We start from the raw sequence: 22669 nt of genomic DNA, 5'->3' as shown, positions 1-22669 counted from the left end.
CACCTCCAAGACCACTGGCAATCCATTTCCAGAGGGAAAGGTTCTAGCTTTCTTCCCAGATGCACAAGTGATTAGTATGGTAATGTGCAAGGAAACACATGTGTTTTACCTCCCCTCTATCAAGAGGAAAATCCATGCTTTTTTCAGGATGTAAATTTCCCTATTTATATCTCAAAGGAGGAAGAACTCAGAGTAATTGTTTTCTCCACTTCCTTGCCGCAAAAAGATGTCCAAATAAGCAAAGTATTAGGTCTCTTCATAGATAATAAAATTATTGCAAACAGTGATAAAGCAAGATTCTAAATTAAATATGTGAGGGTAGCAAAGTAGTTGCTGATTCCCATTTGGCATATGGAAAGTACTTTTTCAATAGGAAATTACACTAATAGTAACTGAGATAAAAACCAAAATCATTGTCTTGGGTTTTTTTAATTATTATTTATTTTTAAAGAGCTTAAATTTAAATAAGTCTATTAGCTGAGCTGGGAGAAGTTCTTTAATATGCTGCTGTAGTACCATGTTAGCTCCCAAACCTGTTGCCTAAGGATGAAATTTGCATGCAAAATTGATGGGAGTTATTTTTGTCACCTATATATAGATAGTGCTCCTAGTTTATCTTGTGAAGTGTCCTTATCACAACAGTCATCTCTGGCATGTCTTGCAGGCCTAAATTTACCTTCATCATTCACACTTCATTTTTAGTCCAAATTTTTTACATCAGGAATGTAGAATTCTGGAGTTGAGAGTTTTGCTGAGGTTTGTTTGTTTGTTTAAAGAGCATTGGCAAAAGACATTAGGCTTCCATCATCTTCATCTTTTCTCTCCAATTATTTTTTATGAGTCCCATCTTTCAACTTCAGCAGGATAAGAAATACAGATGATATGTGATAGGCATACAATTGTAAAAGAAAGCATGTAAAAATGGGTAGGAATAGAATGTAAATACAAAGTATGTCAATATTACAGCTGCTTTTAATAAAATTTATTTAGTTAACTGGGGATGCATGGTAATAGAGATATTTCCTTCTTAACTGCCATTTCATAATTATTTCACCGTAGTTTGATTTTCAGTATTTCAAATCTGGTTTGCATTTTAAAAAATCTTCATAATAAAGCAATTCTAAACCTGGACTCAAGATCACACATGAATTTTCAAGGAAAAAGCCCTGTGGAAATGCAACAGTAAATTGTGTGCGCTTTTGTGTATGCCAACAGATATTAATAAAAAGTGGGCTTAGGTTCCTGCTCACAGATAAAAGAACCACTTTTGATCTTGTCTTATCTTAATTAAATGAAAGAATATTTTTGTTAAAATCTCTTTGCAATAGGTATATTTTTTCTTACCATTTGGCAAAAAAACACCCTTTATTTTTAGGAGTGAAGAAGGAGAAAATATATGCAGATATATTTGTGAGCTAAATTTACTTAGTGAGGCAAATTAAAATCCCACTCAATAGGTTCTCCTCATTCCTTTTTTTTCAAAGCTTTCTTCACTTCAGTTTTTCCCAAGCTGTGGTTTGTGGAAAAATATTAAAAAGGAAAAGTCAGTTTGTTTTCAGCTAAAAGTTTGTTCATAAGTGATACGGTAATCTGAGAGAAAACAATCTGGTTTTGTTTCAAGAAGTTTTAAGACTGTTTCTGTAAGGAATGCGTGTATTCAGAGAATACAGAGTCTGGTGGAATATATCCACCAACTGTGCATCTCACTTGTGTGTATTGGAAGCTTGTAACAGTGAAGAAACGGCCAAGCTCAGTATGTGATGACGGGGCCGATGGTGATCAGAACACGTACGGAAACTGGGTGGAGTCCTGTGGTTTGTGTTGCCACGGCCATGGGGAGGAACGGGAAGTGAGGCTAGAAACCATGTGCTCATGTTCTGCTTGTTGCCCAGAAATGTTTTGTACAAACCAAGTACACCTCCTACCAGGAAATATTCCATGCAACACAACAGCACAGAATGGTGGGTTTGACCCCAATCACACTGACAGTGCTTTGCACAATAGTGGTTAATAAGGTGTAAAATGTACCTCAATTTTGTACCTCACTGGGGAATGAGAATTTGACAAATTTTAAGGGATAGGTGGACAGGTTTGTTTTTCTTGCCCTCCACAAAAAGGGCACCTTTTGGTAAGTCTTGGGTCCTCAGTTATGCTGAGTATTGACCTGGGAAATTAAACTTGTGATTGCAGTCTTACTATTAATGCTATATATTCTGCAGCTACTGCATTTGTCACCAGCAATCCCAAAGAACCATATAGGCTGCATTCAATAAACCATGTGATTTGTGAACCCAACTGTCTCTTCTGAATGTGACCAGGCCTGCAGACTATTTGTGCATCTGACATAGGGCCTAGGGTGATGTTCTTGCAACAGTGTGTGAATCGGTTAGTGCGTCAAATACTGTCCTTCTGCAAAATTGAGTTTTGTTGGAAATTCTGTGATTCACTTATTCTGCCTAGGTACTTCTGTTTCTACCTCTGTCTTTGTGGTCTGGTTTGCTGTCTTACCTGTACACACCCTTAAACAGATGAACAAACACTGGCTTGTTAAAGAGAAGAGGTAGGATTTCTAATATATCTCTGAGGAGCAGAGGAAAAAGTACAGTTAAAGAGTTAAATTCTGTGTTATGTAAAAGTAGCATGGAAAAGAAAAGGAACATGACAATGTTTTATTGCTGTCTTCAAAATTATTAGTGTTTTTGTCCCAGAAATCTGATTTCAGATTGAGTTGATGAACAAGTTCCCTTATGTTAGGCAACCACACTATAACAATGTACTGTAAGTTAAGGCAAATAGATTTAACTGATCCAGCTACATGTGCTCAGACACACGTGTCTTCTGACCTCTATTTGTGTCTTCTTGTACAATTTTCATTGTGCTTCCTTATTTTTCCCTTATCACAACTCGTTTTAACATAGCTCAGAACTTCTTTTGTGCATGATCTCTAATGTCCTGTTCTGATGGTGAGGAGGCATTTGTGCCCAGAGCTAAACACGTGCTAAGACTGCTGCTGCCTAATGTAGTCACAAGGTGTAGGAACAGCTCAGTGTTTGGCAGGCACAAAAATGTGTGTCAGGGCAATTTGCTTCCTGGCATGAAGGAATTCTCTAAGACTATTTTGATCTTGCATGAGACTTGTGAAATACTGAAGTCATGTCACATTCTGAAGTGATTATAATTTGCCCCTGACTTTAGATATTTTTGATTTCTGGGATAGCATCACTGCATGCTAAAGATAGCTTTACAATTCTGTGTTTCAGTGGCTCTGAACGTGCCATTTTCTCTCTCTCTTCCTTCTTGCTGGAATCTGCAGTTTGTTGCAGATTTCAAACCTGTCAACACCCAAATGTGTGACGCCAGATCTCAATACATGTGAAAAACTAAGCTGAGGGACATGATAACATGTAGCAGGGGAAGAAGATAGAAGTTCTGCAGAATACATTTTGTGCAGTACAGAAAACTTTTCTGTAAACTCCATTTTGAAGTTGTATAACTGTTATCAGCCTGCCTAGGACAGGAGTTTGGACTTCACGACTCTCCCCTGCACTTGAAGGTTAGAGGAAACTGTCAGTGCTTTCACTGCAGAGAGTTTTACGAGCTGCTTAAACCACAAACCTGAAAGCATTAAAAATACGAGTGACTCCCAAGTTCAAGTGAAGGAAGTTCATGTTTTGAAAACCCCCCCTGCTGTTGGAGAGCAGCGCCAGCCCGCAGCCTGGCTGAATCCGGCCAGCAGCAGCCCGAGCGGGAAGTGCAGCTGTGCACACGCTCGGGCTCTCCCGCTGCAGCTGGCAGTTCCGCAGGCCCTCGCCTGGAGCCATGACACGGCTCTGCCCTGCTGCTCCCGCCCGGCTGCTCTGCACCCTTGCTGTGCTGCTCAGAACCTCTCTGGCAGTGGATCATGTGCCGATGCTGCTTTGGTCAACTCAGAGGTAAGAAATCGAGCAAAAGTATCCCTGCTTATGCTACTGCTCTGTGTGTGTGTGCACAGAATATATTGTGCCATCGATGGTGGTAAATCAGCTCTGGGCAACGAAATTGTCCAATAAATAAATTTGCACCTTGGCCATCAAACAAGCCAACAGATGATTTTACCCATTTTTATTTATAATTTTAGTGTTCTACATTGAGCAGAAAGAAGTAAATAAATTCTGTAAAGTAAAAATCTGAAGTAGATGTGCTTTATTCACCCTAAGGCATCTTTGAACTCCACTGTTAGAGATGTTGTTGACTTAAAGCCACAACATAAGGCAGTGACACAAAAAAGGAGCTGACCAAAAACTGTGTGGCAGTTTTTTAAGTCTTGCATTTCCTAACTTCTGAACCCTGGCTTTTCACTTTAATGTTCTTTTAAATACAGGTTCTTAAATACACTGCTGTATGTATATGCATCACTTGTTACAAACAACTGCAGTCTTGACAGATCCAGAGACACATGAAATTCAGGGGTTTGCATATATTTATGAAATAGGACTTTGAAGCTGTCTTGAAAGAACCAGATGTAGACCTCTTCTGTCCAACCAGGAATTTTATTCATGCTCACTTTAAGGATTTTGTACCATTACTTGGGATTTCCAGAAATATGGCAGGTTGGGCAATGCAGTAGTTTCAGGTGGATACTGGATATGAAAAGTTTTCAGAAATCTATGGGTCACTTATTTACCACCTTTGCCATGATGTTTCCTCTTCTTTTATGCATTTCCAGAACCTGAAACTCTGCATATAGAAATCTGCAAGTTTTAAAAAAGTTTGATTTTGTAGCTTTCACTTTTTTTCCCCCTGGAAGAAAAAAAATGGATGTCTCAATGTCAAGGCATTTTTATATTCAAAATACTTAGTGATTCACCACTATGGAAGACAGGCACATATGTGAGTATTAACCCCTGCATTTAAAAGCAGAAAAAATGTTGGAAAGCACTGTTCTTAGGTTAAAAGTGGTCCTAAGCATCCAAGAAAACATCAGTGCTTCCTTTGTCCTACTTCCTGGTTTATATAGAAAACACACCTGCTGTAAATATAAACAAGATCTTATCACTAAATCCCATGTCATAAAAGTAAGCTTTCCATCAAGATGCAATTAACTCCCTGTTCTACTGCAGATTTTTCTGGTTTATACGAATCTATGGCAAGAAAATCTGTATACTGGACTGGTAAACAGTTTCATGTTTCCAGAAATAGAACCTTTTATGGAAGAAGTGTTCCTCCTACCATGATATTTGCATTTTGAAAGGAGAAGTTCTTGTGGGGCCAAAATTAGTTCTGGTGAAGGTCAATGAAGCAACTGAAAAGAAGGGTTTTGTTATTTTATAAAATAAAGTAACATCAACAGCAAGTTGGTTGCTAACCCTTAACTCTGTGCTTTACATCTTGGTGCTTCACAGAGATGCAAGGTTTGCAGTGTGTGTTCTACAGGCCTGTGAAATTTGGAAACTACTATTAAGAGTTTTTGGAAACTACAGAATTGCAGCAATTACCAATGGATTTCTGTCCACTCCATAGGAACATATCCCACTGGTTTAAAAGTTTAGCTGTTCATTAATCAACAGAAATTGCGGTTCACTGGTCTATCACTCTTTCCCAGGGTATCTGTTAGGATTTGATATCGAATAGTTGAAGGATACTACATTTTGTTGTAATTTAGAACTAGCCAGAGTTTGCCAAGCCATTATCTCAGGACAGCTGTATTAGGGAATGTAACACTTTAAAGTCTTTTATGCATTATTACTGTACTGTAATCATGGTATTAAAGATAATGTTAGATGCCAGATAGAGATGAAACCTGCAGCTGACAAACAGATGCAGTGCACAAAGCAAAGGGAAGTGTGGTATCAGTTCTTACAGAGATATTAGTAAATCAAATACCTCTTTCCTCTAGAAAGAAAAATGCAGATCCCTACTTGGAGAAAAGTGTGTTGTTTTTTAAAACACAACATTCTTTCTCAATTTAACTAGGGAATAACTCAGTATGTCATACTGTCCTGTTTTTCACAAAAGAATACATCACTGAATAAATTTCAAATAACTTTGGTGTGGAAAATTTGACCTTTATTCTAAATCAGCCTTTAAGCTAATATTCCCTGGTTGGTTTTTTGAAGCAGGAAAGATTGAAAGGCTCTTCTTGCATATGGTACACAGAAGAAATTTGATTTAGCCATTTTGAACCAATATTCAGAGGAATTTCTTTCCCTCCACAGATAAAGAAAAGGAGTTTGAGGAAATAAATTCATTAAAATTAGCTTTTGTGATTGCCCCCTCGTGTTTGTTTTAGGAATGATTTTTGCCTACAGTATTTTAAAATATATTACTTCCTTTTTTTTTTTTATGCTGTGCTTATATATGGAAAATAATCCTTTTCTGGCAAACCGAGATTATAAGTGACTTTGAGAAGATGTTAATGCCAATTAGTACCTTTGCACTTTTTCCTAAACTACAAGGACTTTACTGAAAAATCTGCTGAAGGAAGGTGTAACATAAAAGGGAAAATTTTTTTTAGCTGTAATTTTATTGGATGCCTATGGAGACTCTGTGTGCCAGTTTACTTCTGCTGTGAAGGGGAAAATCTGATTTCTTAGATGGTAATCACAAGGTGACTGATAGAGACAACTAGTAAGAATAACTTGTAGGAAAGAGTTCCAAAGCCAGCTACAAAGCAAGAATGTAAGGTCATGAGTTTGAGTGATAGAAGTCTTGTTATCTTCCCATCAGCCTTTCTGGTGGGTTCAGATACAGGAAAGTCTTGAAATCTTTTCTTCCATCAAACCTAATTGCTCAAATTCCAGAAAGAATTCTGTTCAGGGAAGAATCTGTATGCTTACTGTTGTCATGTCAGAGCAGTGAGTTATAAGAACGAAGCAAAATATCAAGCTAAGCTTGCTTTCCTCACTTTCTTTAGTGCATTGTTGGACTGTTGGAGGAAAGAGAGAGCAGTTGAGTTTTAAGTTTCCTCAAACTTAAAGCTTCCATGAGATTCCTTAAACCTGTGTGGCCCTGCACACACATTAAAGCACATACATCAGCAGAGATGCTTGTCATTTTGAGCCCCGGTGGTGCTGTGGCGGGGAGTCCGATGCACTAGGCACAGGGATGAGTGTACAAGGCTGTGGGTCTTTGGGCACAGGGTTTTGTGTGAGCAGTTGATAACAGCAATCAATATGCGTGCTGGCCTACTGCCGGCTTCACACCGTGCCATCCGTCACTGAGGTGAGGAGTGCAGTGGGATGAGCTGGGTGACTCTGCTCAGGGAAGCACATCATCAGTGTATCTGTGACCTGTGGCACTCACAGATCTCTCTTTCACCCTGCACTTCACAGTAAAGCACCCAGTAAAACATACTGACTGGGCAAGGAAGCTGGTGGGGGGCTGGAGCACAAGTCTTGTGAGGGGTGGCTGAGGGAGCTGGGCATGTTTAGCCTGGAGAAAAGGGGACTGAGGTGAGACCTTATTGGTGTCTACAACTCCCTGAAAGGAGGTTGTAGCCAGGAGTGGGTTGGTCTCACAACTAGCAAGTGTGTGGATAAGAAGAAACAGCCTCAAGCTGCGCCAGGGGAAGTTTGGGTTGGATATTAGGAAAAATTTCTTCACTGCAAGTGTAGTCAGGCATTGGAACAGGGAAGTGGTTGAGTCAACTGGAAATGTTCTAAAAACACATGGATGTGGCACTAGGCACATGGTTTAGAGGTGGACGTGGCAGTGCTGCATGGACGGTTGGACTTGATGATTTTAGAGGTCTTTTCCAGCCTAAATATTTCTATGGTTCTACTTCCTGTCTGAACCACACTGAGAATGTTGTTGCACTGAGCGGACAGCAACAGCCCCCTCAGGGAAGGATGTCGCCTTCCCAGCTGCCATGCACAGGGCTCACCAAATTGTTTAAAAGAAGCAAAATAAATGCATACATGATATTGTGAATATAAGTGTTAGGCAAATGCTGCATTCTAATAGAATTATTAACCAACTGATGTAGATGTTTTTTATGATGATGAAGTTACTGAAGTTTACTGCTTGAAAGTTAAAAAGTGTCACAAAGGGTTTTTTCAAGGTTAGATAGCAAGAACTGCTTCAAGGAACAGGGAATTTCTTAGAAGCAAGTATGCTTTAAAAGAGGATCATTAAACTTCTGAGGTTTTGAGTTCACAGCAAAAGCCTTTACCATTGTGCTGCTGCAGATAATTTCATTTTGTTTGATGTGCTTTCTGTTACCTTTTATTTTTAATTGCAAGTCCCCAAAGCTCTCAAAAGCTTCATTTTTTTCTTCTAAGATTAGGTATGAAATGGATTTAGTTATTTTTAAAAGAAACATACTAAGATATTCAGTGTCATTTTCTTTCCCACAAGACATTTTTTATCATCTCTTAATTTGATTTATCTGCTTTTCCTTTAATATCATTAGTATTTTGGTGTGGCCATGCAAGGCAAAAAGTCAGCATGCAAGTCAGTTCCTGAAGAGTCATTTCAAAATCTTTGGGACTTTCTGTGTTTTCAAATGTATTCATTTTAAAGATTTTATTTAATTTTTTGAAATTGTGAATTTTGTCTTCTCTGAAAAGTTGAGGCATGCCTGTTACAATTTCTGAGTTGTTTATGTTCATAAATATATGTTAACGTGGATTTCCAAGCAAAAATTAACGAAGTGAAGATGCTGAGTAAAACTAAGAAAATACCAGATAATTTCACCAATAAAAACCCATTTTGTTCATCTCAGCAAGATTTATTTCTAAAGCTTAAAAAGTGACAGGCAAAAGGTCTACTGGAATTTAATTATCACATCTGCAGCATGTTGTCCTGAAGGAGCCGTCCACATACAGAGTTTGCTCTAACACTTTCCCAATCCCCAGAGTCTGAAGTGAGATAGGTATCATCTGGTGCTGCAGGACCGTGCTGGTTTTATCTCTGCCATGGGTGCAGTTTGAGGCTTTCGATTCACTTTCAGCAATCTTCATTGGAATTAACAGGGAAGACTTGGGAGTGCAATATAGGTTTTCTTTATCCAAAAAACAACATTGAACCCCACCTATGTGTTCATTAACCCTGTTCTGCCTCCATCTTAAAGGACTGCAGAGGTTGTTCTCATTCATAAAAGCTTACTGTGCAAGGGTCATTTGCAAATTGCTTTGGGTTAGAAAATTTAATTTGTATCTCAACTTGATCAAGTTGCAGTCATATAATAGCTGATGCTAGAGCATACAACTATTGCCTATATCCAACTCTTTGTAATTAGAGCCAGTTAGAGTGTCTGGAATACCTGTTTTCTCAGGCCTTAGCAACTGATGTGTACCTGGGTAAAGGTGGGAGATTATGCATCAAGGTCATGGTTTTCCACAGACAGTTTTCATTAGTCAAAACACCAAGGATACAAATGTTCATAAACATTTTCATCCATATAGACCCATGTTGTGTACTGTTAAAATCCCAATGAGGTATTGAAAGAATAATGCCACCTCTTGTTTTGCCTGTTTTCTGTAGCAGCAAAACTAAATAGATGACTTATTTCTCTGTCCCGTCCTCATAGTGAGAGGTTCACAAAAGAGTGTAAGCTGAGTGCCTTGGGTCCTTCCATTCAGAAGAGCTCCTGCTGCTGGGAAGGTGGCTTTTCTGAGCAGCTGCTGTAGAATGATTCCTTCATCATGAAAACCTTAGGAGAAAACTTGTTTACAATAGCACTGAAAGGACACTTCTACTAACAAATATTTTATAAAAAAATACTACTTTATGACAACTTGTGATCTAGTCTGAGTTCTACTCCTCTTGACCTTCATCTGCCAGCACTGCAAAGTGTTTTGGGAGTTAGGATGCCCTCTGGGAATTCTCTCTGGATGTTTTCAACATACTCTTCTTCATTACACTTAGCAGGTAACTTTTTTTGGAAAGATGCAACTCTGCTGTTGTACAGAAACAAGAAAATAGAGAGACACATTAGCTCTATTCATTCTTACTGTAACACAGTCAATTTGATGTGTAACACAGGCATATGTGGGCAAGTTCTTTTTCTCTTGAGTAGAATGAAAGTAAACTGAACTGCAAAGTTGATCTTAAACTAGAAATGATGATTTCATTACCTGCTGCTGCATATTTAAAGGCAGAAGAGGTATCATCATTGGCAGCAAATTTTACAGAAAAGGAAATTATTCCTTTATAGATCTCAGTGGAATCCAGGCCCTGCTACGCACGAAGGACACATTGTCTCAGCACAGGAGCTGATGGAATTCTTGCAACCTCTTTTTACCCAGAACTCCAGAAACCTCGTCTTGTTCCTGCAAGATAGGGTACGTAAACCATTTTTTTTTCTCACCAATACTGGGCACGAGTCTGTACCTAAATGAGATGCCATGGCTCCTTCTCACCAACCTACTCTCTTTGTTTTTCAGCTTAGCATAGATGATTTCACATACTTCAGTGAATCCTATGGCAACAAGAATCCGTTTCAAAATGTTCAGGCAAGCATTTATCTCTTTTATTTCTTTATGTGCAGTATCTAAAAAGAGAAGTAAAAAGAAAAATAAAGATGTAAGAAAGATGCAAACAGAAAATAATTGGGAGAAGGAAACTGAGTTGCAGAAGTTTTCCTATTTAAATTTTTGAGATTATTCCAGTTTAAGCTGATGTGTTAAAGGAAATCTACTGAGTGTGCAGATATGTGCTTTGTAGCTATTATATTTTTAAAGATTGAGTTGTCAAAATTGTTCATAACTGACAAAATTGTTCTTAAATATGATGCAATTTTCTATTGTAAAAAACAATATAAACTTCAAGACTAGCACCCCAAAATTCTGTTTTGAAGCCATAGGAAGAAAAGAAGTTACAGGAACCAGTCATTTTGGTCTTATTTTCAGAATTTAATACCTATTTTGTTTTCACAGAAATTGAAGCTCATTTAGGGAGTTAACTGTTTTATATTTGTATTAATATATCACTAGATGCTGTATTGCCTTAATCTTGATGAAAAAAATAATGCTAGTTGATTAATTTGAAATAAAATCTAGGCACAGAATTTAAGATGGAATCCTCCTGAGTCAGTCAACAGCTTCAAATTCTGTCCTCACTGAGGTTTATGGATTTTGTTCACAGCATCTATGGTTGTACATGACAGTTTATGGAAATGTAATTAGACAAAATGTTCACTTATGGAAGTCATAAAGACATTCCTGGAGGCAGGAACAGAACTATTACTAATGCAAATGGTATCGGAGCACACAAGGAAGTGTAAATTCCCAAGCACCACACAGCAAGCACTATATGTAATTAAATACATAAATATTCACATATTACCCCTCTCTACATCTATACTAAGAACCTCACATCTTCTTTGTATGATTGGAACTGGAGATATTAATCTCTTTGTCATATAACAGCGTTTTAACACTGATGCTGGAAGAGAAAAAATTATGCAGAGTATCTACATGGGTTTTCTGAGGAATGAATGGGAGTCACAATCATCTGCACTGTAAGGATCAGTGGTTGTGTCTGCAGGCAGATGCACTGGTTCTTCTCTGCTATGCCTTATCTTCTCAGGGTTTAACGTCTCTGCAATGCTGTGTCTGGGGCAAATTTTTGTTGCCTAACTACAAAACTGGTTTAATTTCAGGAGCTGTTTAAAATGCATTGCAATGCATGATACTGCAAGTTCCTAATAATGTGGTGGTCTTATTTAAGTAGGCCCTGGATGTTTAAGAGGAGGGTTATCAAAGTATTTAACACATTCTTCTTTTGCCTTGTGATCAGGACTCCGTCAGCACTGTAGATAGAGATTAAAGGCTTTAAAGTCTAGAGATGAGTCCAGAGACTGATGGGTTTAGAAATCAGGTGGTGTACAAGGGGATTTGGGACCTAGTGAGGGCTGGTGAGGAGGTCCTCAGCTAAACAGAATGTCATGTTTAAGTAAATCTTGGTCTGTACCTGGCAGGTCAAAGATTTATACCCAAGTTTTTAACAATCTGAATAAATGTAATCACCTGTTTTCTCTCTGACCTTGCCTCTGTTCCCTCTCTGTCTTGGAGCTGAGAAATTTTTCCTTTTTATGGCTTATTTAAACCTGAAGAGTTTATTTTTGCAAATTGCTCACCTTAACTACAGCACTTCCTACATTTGTTCTGTTGGATTTGGCAGTCTTAATGCTTTTCTAGTGTAGTTTGATGGAGGTGAGGGGCTGTAACGTGAGTGAAAGAAAATGAGATGTATAAATTACATACTTCTTTTTCAGCTAGATGCCCATAGAGAGACTTTTGTCAATATCTACTGCATAGGGTTTAGTTCTTAGGCCCAGAAGAGGAACTTTATAATCATCCATATGGATGTAGCAGAGTCTACAAAAATTTTCTCAGTTGCTATCATATTACTTGAACTCCACTTGAGATACTTTGAGTAAGAAATCAATTCTTAATCAGTATATGAAAGATTGCAATAATATTTACACAACACAGGACCAAGTGAAAGTCAGGTCTGAATTTTCTCACTGGGGAAAGTAGAATGTTTGATGTTGCATAATCACAAGTTTTTTACCTACACAGTCTATATTATACAAATGATCGGTGAAGTTATAAGTTTTCCATTGTTCTCAAGCATCCTCCTTATGAACTTCAGAAATCAAACTTATTCATAAACCTAAGCTGGAGATTTCATTTAGGATGTATAAGTGCATGTAGCAGCATGTGTACTACAAGAAGAAAGTGTTATTTGAAAAAGAGTTATAGGCTTGTAAACCCCAGAAAGATTTGCAGATATTAGATTTGTTCAGCTGCATTAGCAGCTGTTCTGAGCTTTTGGTATGAATGGGTTTGCATGCAATGAAAGAGTCTTATTTCTAGTTAATACAAAAGGAATCTTACAGGTAGGTCATTTATCTTGAACTTTCAAACAACTTCTAAATTAAATAATAAAATACAAAGATTAGCATTTGGGGAACTTCTTTGTCAAGCAGTCACCTACCCTACCAACTATTTTTCTTTAATATTAGCTTTGGCTTTCCTCAGACAGTGCTCAGCTCCTTAGAACTGCAGTGTGTGTTAACACACTCCAATTAGTGGCCAGCTGTGCAGCTACATAATTATGACTGTAAGTCATTGCCATTTTTGGTCTGATAACTCCATCCTATCCTCACTCAGTGGTCATAGACTGAGCAGTCCTGTTTAGTCACGTGTGATACAGAGGTTCTAATAAAGTTTTAATTGTCTTTATTTTCTCTCTTTTAGTTTTATTATATTATTTCTTGACAAGGGAACATGGACAGAGCTGCATAATAATCAAGATAACAGTTCATAGATTTATTCAGTGACATGATGTTTTGTTCTCCAGCCTTTTCTAAAATATTATTAATATTTAATTTTTTCAATCCTAATCACTATCAGCCTCTGAATTACCATTTTCAAAGAGCTGTTGTAATTCTCAAGGTTTCATTACTGAAGGGTAACACTCAGTTCTGAGTCTATTACCTATTATTGTGTATGTAAAATCAGGTTTGTTTTTCTGTCACCCTGTACTGCGCTAAAATCAATTTACATTTAATCTTACCAGTTATTCAGTTGCCCAAGACGTTGTACCAGAAGCTGCTTCTGTGGTTCATCAGTCAGCCATTGCTTTTACTAACTTGAATAATTTGGCATAATGAGCAAGTTTCATTAGCTCAATATTTATCTTTTTATCAGATAGTTTAGGAGCATATGGAACAGAACAGACCCTAGTGCAGTAACAGATACTTTTTTCTACCCTTTCTTGCTAAATCTTTACCTATCCTTTAGCTACCTTCATGTGAAGACAGCCTCTCTCTGGCCAAAGCAGCTTAGTTTCTTCAGTAGTCCTTACCTCAAGACTCTGCCAAATGCCTTGTCTGGGTTCAAGTAGACTGTACCCTCTAGACCTTCCTTTTGTACATGCCTGTTGACTCCTTCGGATATTTTCAGCGGAATTGTGAGGCAAAACTTTGTTGTGAAAGCTACATCAAGTATTTTCCCCAGTATAGTCCTTCCTCATTGTTTTAGTCTGTATTTTATTCTTTGGAATGCTTCCTCCCATTCTTGGACTTCAGGTTTGCTTCTCCACAGTCCCTTGGATCTGTCTGTAACCCTCAGAAAAAAAAATTGGGTGTCATGTTTCCCACTGTACAGTACAGCATGGAGCTATTATTGTTCAGCAATAACTCCTGTAGCTGCAACACTGTTTATCAGGTAAAGTACATCAGATCAGTTTTCATTAAAATTATAACTTACAGCTTTATGTGTATATTTGACAGCAACAGCTACAGTGTAAAAGTTTGTGGGATACATAATTGGAAAGTGAAAATTAAACCTTCCCCTTCTCCTTCCTTTTCCCCTTCCTCTCTCTCCCTGTCCCACTCCTGTTTCCGAGCTACTGTGTGCTTTCCTTTAGCAGAATGCAGAATCAGATGTTTTTCAATATCCTCTTCATACTCCACCCCCTTTTGGAGTTTTCGTGTCTTGAACAAGCATGGTAGCTGAAATCCTGAAATGTGTAAAGCAACATATGAGTATTGTAAAGAAAAGTGCACAACTGCCAAATGGCAAGAAGGACAAAGCAGAGGCAAGGGATCAGATTGCCTACCTGAGGCTAATGAATTGATACCCAGCTGTGTCTTCCCTTCACATGAAAAACAGCTGAATACCAGGGGCTGGAAACTGAGACAGATGGCAGTGCAGCACTGGCTAGGAGCAGAGGCACAATTCAGATATTACTCAGTGATACACTTTATATCTTATTCTACATTAAATGAGTAATCTGCTTAATATATATCCTTGGATGAAGTGGCTGTTGCCATTCTGGCTGCTGCTATGGGACAAGGGATTAAAATATTGAAAATAAAATCATTGAATTGCTCAGAATTTCAGGTCTAAATTCAAATCTATAAACAAATCAAAATGAAATGTTTCATCTTTTTCTTCCAGGAGGTGCTAAAAACACTACTCAAAGACCTGTACACAAGATCAATGCTTTCTGCTCTATTTTAATTTCTGCAGTTACTTTTCTATCCGTCTGGAAAATCAGACAATGCTGCATAATCCTCCCTTATGAGCATTTATAGAAATGTGAAAGTACCTATAGCCTTTGCCTAGGAAGGAAAATGTGAGCAATTAGAAAGAACCAGAGCAGGTCAGAAAAGTGGTAATCAGTCGAAGAACAGACAAAAAGGAAAAAAGGAATAGTAGGAAAATGTTAGGAACACTGTAACTCTTATGTTTTCTCTCCTTTGAAGAGTTGAAGGGAGCAATGATAAAGCATCTTTGGTTGACACCTGGCATCAGGCCAGGGTCAACCCACCACAATGTCAAATATGGGCTACATTAATTTTGATCATTTTCAAATCTTCATCTTGCATTTTGTTTCCCCAAATATTTCAAGTTAATTTTATTATCAAGAAAAATGCTTGGAAAGATGTTTTTTGGCTATGCAAGTCCCAGACTTTTAGAATGAGAATGTTTTTCAATTCATTTCACTCAAGTATCTTTATCAGAAATTCAGCTATCAGAATTTTTAATAAAGTGAAAGATACCCTGATGCTTTATCTGAACTAATTCAGCCTGAGCTTTATAATTTGTACTTTGAGTATAAAGATGGGAAGTTTATGACATGAATTTTTTTTGTGTTTGTCTGGAGGCTCTGTAGAGCCTGAAATCTGCAGCTTTCTTTAATTAATTGTTACAAATTAGACACTTTCCTGTACCGTGTGCTGTACCACCAGGATGTACACAAATGCAGGGTGTTTATTATTCAAAATATGACTCCTAACTGAATGGAGCTGCTGGAACTGGAGGTGTCTGACATTGATCTTTCTTACCTCCAAGGGCATTTAGTTAGAGAGTCATCTGAGCTTTGCTTCTGGCAATACTCATAACCACTACACTCTTAGCTTGAGAGCTTCTACATCATCTGTCTCTCCTCTTCCACCACATGTGGAAAGGACAGTAAAAATTTGGTGTTACTGAGTGCTTTAAGCTTGCTACAAGAAAGTTCAGGAGCAGCCTGCAGCCACCATCAGGCTGTGAGAATTCACGTGCTGTTTACTGTGGTGGTTCTTCACCTTGAATATTAAATTAAGGATACATTAAAAAAAGCTTGTGTTTAATTATTAATCAGCTAAATATTAAGCAAGTAAATAAACTGTTCATAAATTTGTTACAGGAAATTCTTCAGTCTTCTCCTTCATCTTTAGTTTTGCCAGCTGTTGACTGCAAGGCTACCAAGTATCTCCTGAGCGTTCTTCAAGAATCGAGAGATTGGAGGTTGACACATGTAACTAATCTCAATGTCTCTCACCTGGAAGTGAATGCATCTAACCCTAACTTACTGGTGGTTCAGCTGCAACCACTTGCCAGGTAGGAGCTTATCCCAAAGAAGAACTGACCCACATGTGTGTGTGATTTTTAGAGCTTTTGAAAATGTCAGTTGTATTCAGGAAATTCAAAAAAACAAAGTGGAAGCTTGTACGGCTATCAAAATTGTTTCTCTTACAAGGATGAATTCAGTGTTTTTCAAAGTACCCTGATAAGCTTACCAGGTGTAATAGATGAATTATGTTGAGAAAGGCAGTCAGGCATTCCTATTTTGTCTGCCTCATTATATGAGAACAAAGGGGCAGCTAATAAAACTAAATGGCAACACACTTTTTAGCAGAAAGGCTCAATTACTTTACTCAACACATGATTAACCTGCAGAATTAATTACTAGAAGGCATTCCAGGAGTCAAAAATACTGGCAGGATAAATAAGCAAGCAAATAAACCTACAGACAAACCTGAAGCTGATAAAGAGCCTGATTTTCCATCACTGTAGAAGGAAGAGGAGGGCTATAGTTTTTCATGTTTCCAGCTCTATGAGGACTGTGACCTAAGAGAGATAGGGAGAGACTGTTCCTTCAGGTGAATGTGTATTTAGAAAATATAAGGCATGGTTGCTCAGCTTCTTCTACTTACTCTTCTTCCCAGCCTGTTACTTGGGCTTTTGTACGTCGGTGTAAGGGGCAGATATCAATGTGTCCTGAAGAAATGCAATTCTAGCTGTCATGTCATTACACAAAAAGAGGCATGATGACTATTTTAAGGAGCTCCTCTACAAATGTTAAACAATGGGCCAACACCAAATAAAAAAAAAGCTTCCCAGAGACTGATCAAAATAGTGTCAGCAGTATGGCTTCTCTGCTGCCTAGGTAGTTTGAGGGGTTTAAGAATCAGCTGAAGATGTGGTCCTTGTATTTTTAATGGCTTTGCAGAAGAAAAGGGTCATTAAGAGGAGATGAAAGAATGGCACAGGGATTGACAGTAATCCTTTTATCAGTCAGTATCTTCATACACTTGATTCGCATCATTCTTGCCTAGAAAAGATCTTTAATTATTTCTCTCCCTCTTTTTCTCTAGTGGTTTAAAAGACATTTCCACCCTGGAAGCAATTGCTGAAAATGGTAAGTAATATTACCTAGATATAACTAACATTTCATCACTTGTGTTTTCACTTGAGTAGGGTGTATTTTCTACTCTCTTGCAACTACTATTTAAAGGTTATTATCCCACTCCCCTTCTACAGTATTTATAACATGTGGTTGTCTTAGTGTTGGGATACTAAGTGTCTGATTAAAAATCCATGTGGATACAGCTCTGTGACTCGAAATGTCATGATAATTGTGAGAAATGAGACAACTCTTAAAAAGATTAATTTATTGAAAACAGAAAAATTGAAAAATTACACAAATTAGAAAAATATAAAAATTCGGGATCCTATGGCTCAGTAGATGGTATGCCCCAGGAGCGCAGGGATTTGAGATCTTCTGGCTGAGACAGCACTAGACCTCAGGTAGAGAAAAAGAACTTGCAGTGCTGGGCTGACTTTTAGCTGGTCCAAAGTAAAAAAAAATTACTAAAGACTCCTTAATAGGAGTAGGCTTTTAACACCCAGCACCGACGTCTCCCACAGCTAGCCTGGAGAGAGCAAGAGGGGTAAAGAGACCCTGCCTCTCTGCTGCATTCTTTTTATAGTCTTTGCTCCGCCCAGTCCGCCCACAGCCCGCCCCTTCAGTCCAAGGCGATTGGTGCTTTCCGTTTGATGGATCATCTCCGTCCACCAATGGCTCATTGTTGTCAGAGGGGGTGGTATTAGTTGAGATAAGGGAGCTACAATGCCTTCATGAAAATTCAGGTATTCAGGTTGCCATGGAGCTTGCCTGCAGAGTAATGGCTTTGTGGCTAAAAATAGCTGCTGGCTATTAGACTGGATGGGGGTTTTTTTGGCCTTGGAATCAGAATGCAAGTGAAAACACCTACCAAAAAGTATTAAAATACATCCAACACACCTCAAAACACTTGTAAAAGTATACAGTAAACACAGGAAAGGTAGCTCTTATGGTGTACCGGTGGTTTGACGTTTGAAAAGGGCAACTCTCTTAATAAACTACTTTAAACAATTGAAAACACTGATAATGGAACTGGATTTTTGTACCTGGGCTGATGGGTTAATTTTAAGATTTAATCTAAAAATATTTAACTCAAAATTAATTAATTAAAGCACTTAATATGCAAAGACCAAGCACAAATAGGGATTTCATGTATGACAATAATTCACCTCTGCTTCAGGCATGAGCCTTTGCTCATTCTCTGAGCCCAAACCCTGCATCTCTGTACAGCTTGAGCTGCCTCCCTCGATCTCACCTTGCAGACTGGCAGCTGGAGGTGCCAGGCTCTTCTGGCAAATCCAAGGCCTTGGTCTCAACAAAGGGTGTCTGCGTGAATAGGAAATGTTTTTCTAATCTTTATAAAACAATACTGATGGCCTTCTTTGCCTTTGGTACAGTCTTTTATTGGTTTTGCAGTTTTAATAAACACTACTTGTTAAAGTTGAATCTCTCCATATAAGACTATAAAAAACTTCTCTTGCCTAGCATCTGGTTGAAAAAGAGGTGCCATACACAAAAATGGCACTGAGAGGTATCTCACTGCAGAGCTTTCACTTACTACTCCAAATTAGAAATTGAATTATGAAGGGCAAATCACTGAAGTGGTAGTTTGGGGGATTTACAGTGTAGTGGGCTGATAATTAAATAGCGTTTTTAATGCCTGTGACTGTTTCTGCTCACAACTGGGGTTATAAAATCAGAAGCAGATTTGAAAATCAGGGGAAAATACCTTAGTACTGAAATCAGTTTTGTATCCTTTTCTCTTTGTTTTTGCACTAGTCCAAAATGAGTGAGTTTTATACTAAAACAAGCAGTTGGATTTTCATCTCTGAATTGCAGCGGAGTTATTTTGTCTTCTTTTCTTTTCCCCGGAGCATATTGGATAGCTGAGACTTGATTTAATGTTGGTCTTGGCTGAACAGCAGCTTTTTCTTTATGGGACATTTCTTTCATCAGCTGCATGGATTCAAGAATAAGCTTCCCAAGCCCTAGGATCATAGTATCATAGAATATGCTGAGTTGGAAGGGACCCATTGGGATAACTGAGTCCATCCTGGCCCTGCACAGGACACCCCAAGAATCACACCATTTGCTTGACAGTATTCTTCAAATGCTTCTTGGACTCTGTCAGGTTTGGTCCTCAGCCATTTCTCTGGGGAGCTGTTCTAGTGCTCTGGGTAGAAAATGTTTTCCTGATAGCCAACTTAAACCTCCCCTGACTCAGTTTCATGCCATTCGCTGAGTGCTGTCACTGGTCACGAGTGATGAGATCAGTGGCTGCCCCTTCTCCTCCCCTCACGAGGAAGTTGTAACTGTAATGAGATCTCCCCACAGCTTCCTCTTCTCCAGGCTGAACAGACCAAGTGATCTCAGCTGCTCCTCATAAGGCTCCCCCTTCAGAACCTTCACCGTCCTTGTTGCCTTCTTTGGATGGTCTTTAATTGCTTAATGTCGTTTCTATATCGTGGCACCCAAAACTGCCCCCAGCCCTCGAGGTGAGGCTGCCCCAATGCGGAGCAGAGTGGGACAATCCCCTCCCTTGCCAGGCTGGTGATGCTGTGCCTGATGCACCCCAGGACACTGCTGGCCCTCCTGGCTGCCAGGGAACACTGTGGACTCGTGCAACTGTTGTCTCAGGCCACTTTGTTTTGGGAAAGCAAAGTTAACAGATGACCTGGGGGAGGCTGGAAGGAAAGGTATGCCAGCTTTTTGGTTAGTATCAAAGTGTTAATCAGGAAGAAGGTGTGTGGATTAGGGAAGACATGCCACTTTGCAGGGCCAAGTACAAAACCTGCAGTATTGTTCCCATGTAGGCACCTAATTTAGACGCTCTAAAATATGGTGGGCAGTCTTTGGAGAATTTGAAAATACTTCATAAGAAAGGTAGAGTTCTGATCACAGGCAAACAAGAATCTATATCAATTCTGTTGTCATACGGATGTTCACAGAAGCTTCTCTGGAAGAAGGAATTACCTCTAGAACCTTCCCAAAGGCAAGAGTTGTAGATGTTACTGGTAACTATAGTTACGTGTAGCTTCTTTCTGAAGGAAAATGCAAATAACATGTTATTGCATTTCAGAAAGCTGTTGGTTGCATTAATAAAAGAAAACCCAAACTCAATCTCTGCATTTTTCTATGCTTTTTTGTTGTTGTTGTTCTGCATATTTTTGCTAAGGCTGAGGAGAATTTCCAAAATCTTTGAATCCAGAATAGAAAATCTACATTATATAATGCCTTGGATCTCCACAACCAATGTAATTACGGCAGTAGTTTTTAGGCAGCTTTTTTTCTGAGTAAGTACATTTCTTATAGTAGATTCTCTTAGCAATAATTCTTAGTAGGAAACTTTACATAGCTGTGATTCTTGACTGGTATGAGGAAATCAGTTCAGTTGAAACCCTACAGGAAAAAAACGTATTTTCATTCTTAAAAAAGCCAAACATTTTACTCAGCCAGGACACCATAATTACAGTAAGTAGAACTGGTTAAAAAGGATAATAATATAAACTCTTATTTTCAGCACATGCAAATAAAACACAATTTCTGTAAAGTATAACCTCGAAATCTGAGAAGTTTGTATGTCCAGGTTATAAAATATCCATCCATCAGGCTGGTATGTGAGTGAGAAGTGGGAAGGCCAGAAAGAGTAAATGTGAGTCTGCTTGCTTGCTTCTCGAGCAGTCCCAATAACGCCACTAATAATGGTTCATGATTCACAGCTGTTACGCTCCTTATAAGCATAAGCATGTTCATGTTTCTGCATAAATTTTGGAAACATTTATCAGTTTTAAGTGTTTATTGTAACTGCCTGTGGTTTCAGAACTAGAGGAGCATCTTTTGTAGAGGCGTATTTGGACCTCTTTGAAAGGTTGTCTCTTCCTTATCTGACTTTTCCTTCCTTTTTCAGAAATACTCCACCATATATCTCCTTTGGCCTCCAAAGTAATCAGCAGGAAAATTTTCTGTGTCCTGTTGGGGGTGCTGAAGAAGGCTTTAAATCCACAGAAGGCAAAAGAAATACTGCTACCAGTATTACACATATCATGCCCCACACTAAACACCATGTTTTGAGTGTTGTGTCTCAGTGGTAGTTACATGTATTTTGTAATTCAAATAATAATACTGCTTAAATTTTATTATTTACTTACTGACTGGTCACTTGACTAACAGATTAAGAGATCCTGTTCACATCTCTTAAGTGATTTCTTCTGCTCTTGCTTTTAATTCCCTAAAGTTCAAACCTTAGGGTATGTTTTCCATTGTTTTACTTTTCAGTTTCAAAATCACCTCTTTTTCTGAATTGTTGTGGTTTTTTTATATTATCTCAATGAAATTGTGCATTTTTCAAGACACTGAGCATGTCTTATCCCATTTGTACCTATTGTGCCTAGATGGAATGAGCACTTAAGTGGCTTGAATAGAGTGAATAAGCTTAAACATCTAGCTCATTACTTCTCCAACTACTGTAGAATTTTAGCTTTTTGATCTTACAGAGTTTGTTGAATTATACATGTTTCTATTTACAGACAAAATGATTGGAAGAGTGACCATGGATCTGCAGGAACGAGGGGTTCATTTTTCAGTAATTTATACTGCAGTGAGACCTTCAAGGGTGAGTAATCTGCAGTGCCTAGAACTGTCAGATTTTTATCATCCAACAACTTAATGTTTACAGGAGAACTCTGTAGATTATTTTCAAGATTATACAGGCAGGCAATCTATATTATATGAGGTTTTGACCAGAAATGATTGCATGAATTTTCATATATGATACCTATATCACATAACTATTGAAGTTTTACTATTCTAGGAGGCTATAAATCTGCCTTTGTCTGTAGAACTTATTACTGTTTTTAAGAACTGTAAATTAATTTTTTTTTCAGTTTAGCTCTAGTGGTTTTGTAGTGAGTTCTATGTGGAACGTTATCAAGCTTCCTAGTGTGGCAGGTTAGTATAGGCAGAGTGTTATTAATTAACTGAAGGCTACTAAAGTATCCATTTTAAAATTGATTGGCTCAATTTCTTTTAATGAATACTTGGTATTTACAACTGCAAGGTAAAATTTTCACCCTTGCTTATAGTCAGAATATAATTTATAGATCGCATCATATCACATTAACAGTAAGCAGCAATGCAGAATAGTTATTTATGCAGAGTTATCTTTTTGTATGACATACAGGTTGCAATCAAAAAGTATTCCATTTTTAATTTTAATGTGAATAAATGGAAGACAGCCCTGCCTTGAGGAAAACAAAATAGTTTCCATTAAGAAGAGAAACATTTG

General features: G+C 38.2%; 1 protein-coding gene across 1 annotated transcript in view; it reads left to right on the top strand.

Annotated features, from left to right (window-relative positions):
- The first annotated feature begins 3714 nt into the window (after positions 1-3714).
- LOC116442386 (V-type proton ATPase subunit S1-like) overlaps positions 3715-22669 on the top strand; it is a 43332-nt gene continuing 24377 nt past the window's right edge. The window contains exons 1-6 of the mRNA XM_032105275.1: positions 3715-3932; positions 10136-10262; positions 10365-10433; positions 16126-16319; positions 17357-17400; positions 21912-21997. Of these exons, the coding sequence (XP_031961166.1) occupies positions 3820-3932; positions 10136-10262; positions 10365-10433; positions 16126-16319; positions 17357-17400; positions 21912-21997 (633 nt within the window). The 5' untranslated portion in view covers positions 3715-3819. The remainder of the gene's footprint in view (positions 3933-10135; positions 10263-10364; positions 10434-16125; positions 16320-17356; positions 17401-21911; positions 21998-22669) is intronic.

Source organism: Corvus moneduloides, chromosome 4, assembly GCF_009650955.1.
Source record: "Corvus moneduloides isolate bCorMon1 chromosome 4, bCorMon1.pri, whole genome shotgun sequence".
Taxonomy (NCBI): Eukaryota; Metazoa; Chordata; class Aves; order Passeriformes; family Corvidae; genus Corvus; species Corvus moneduloides.
Note: the sequence above shows the minus strand (reverse complement) of the source record. Positions and strands in the feature narration are given on the sequence as shown.